Source organism: Priapulus caudatus, unplaced genomic scaffold (assembly GCF_000485595.1).
Source record: "Priapulus caudatus unplaced genomic scaffold, Priapulus_caudatus-5.0.1 Scaffold128, whole genome shotgun sequence".
NCBI lineage: Eukaryota > Metazoa > Priapulida > Priapulimorpha > Priapulimorphida > Priapulidae > Priapulus > Priapulus caudatus.
In genome coordinates, this window is record NW_014577189.1 from 568,068 (window position 1) to 569,462 (window position 1,395).

Sequence of the window (1,395 nt, forward strand, 5' to 3'; positions counted from 1 at the left end):
TCGCTACAGCAGTAGTGGGTAAACTATGATAACACTATAACTAAACCGACACATGCGAGTGTACATACTGCCACGCAGGTGTGCTACCTTTAGTTCAGGGAGGTTGCCGGTCCGAGCAGCCTGCCCTACTGTGCTGCATGTGTCATCATACGCCTCCATGAAGGTCATTGAAGGTTGGCAGCTCGCTGAATTCTCCTCCTCGTCACCTTCATGGTCACTCATGTTGGAATTTATTGGTATTCAGCAACAACTCCTACTCCAACCACTGGGGCCAAACACTCTTGGAAAAATTATGTGGCCTGAAAATGAAACTATGAATGGGAAAGCTGATGCTAAGTGAAAATTTTCTGACTCACATGTGTGCTGTTAGTGTTAGCTCTAGAACTATAGCCTCCACTGCGCTGCGGTAATGTATATTGCCATGAAACTGCCTATTCATGTACTCTCCTATACTTGTACGTACCTCTACTCTCTAATAATACAAATATGTGAACTTCATGTTACCACCAGCAAGCACTTTGTATGCATAAATACCAATGTGGGTCTGAATTATTGTGACTACAGGGAGCTCGATGGTCAAGTGATTACAAGCTCAATATTTTACTGGAAATGCTACAAGTTCAAGCATCAGCTAAGGCAGTACGAGTTCTTAAACCTCTTAGCTCCCAACATTGGGAAACTGAATTTCTCATAGGTCAGACCGCGCACCAGTATATCCAGTAACGGCGACATAAGAAAACCACTGAGGATGTAAAACATTCTGGGAGTGACCATCCTCAGTGTCCGTAAATAGGTAAACTCGGTGTAGGGTTAAACTAGTGAGTGAGACATTGACTTCATATCTATACAGCTAGTTAGCAACATGCAGATGCACTATCTTGTCACTACATCTCTAGTATAAAAACTGGAATAACTGGTATAAAAACATGACGGGACGTAACGCAAAGGAACATAACGTAACAATTAACATAACCTAACAACTAAGTTAACATAAGATAAAGTTAAGACTGACATAGCATAGCATAGAATAGCATATCATAACAATGCAATGTGTAATATGCTTGGCCATTGTACTCAGAAATAATTATTTTCACTGCATGCAGTACAATTATAACTGTTTATCCAATCGAAAGCCTTGTTACACATAATTAAACCATATTTAAATTATTTTAGCTTGTAACCATAGCTTTGCTGATTCAAAAACTCGGTCCCTGGCTTTTAAAACTATAGTTCTCCCCATATTAGAATATGCTTCGCCAGGCTGGTGACCCTATACACTTCAGAACTGTTTTAAATTGGATGCCATTCAGCATTAAGCTCTGAGATGGGTTTCCAAAAACTATCATGATAGTTCTGATGTTGTTTTGGCTAAACTTGATTGGCCGCCTCTTTGTG

General features: G+C 40.2%; 1 protein-coding gene across 1 annotated transcript in view; it reads right to left on the reverse strand.

Annotated features, from left to right (window-relative positions):
- LOC106805811 (ankyrin-2-like) overlaps positions 1-1,164 on the reverse strand; it is an 8,754-nt gene extending 7,590 nt beyond the window's left edge. The window contains exon 1 of the mRNA XM_014807551.1: positions 88-1,164. Coding sequence (XP_014663037.1) covers positions 88-222 — 135 coding nt within the window. The 5' untranslated portion in view covers positions 223-1,164. The remainder of the gene's footprint in view (positions 1-87) is intronic.
- Between the last annotated feature and the right edge of the window lie 231 nt (positions 1,165-1,395).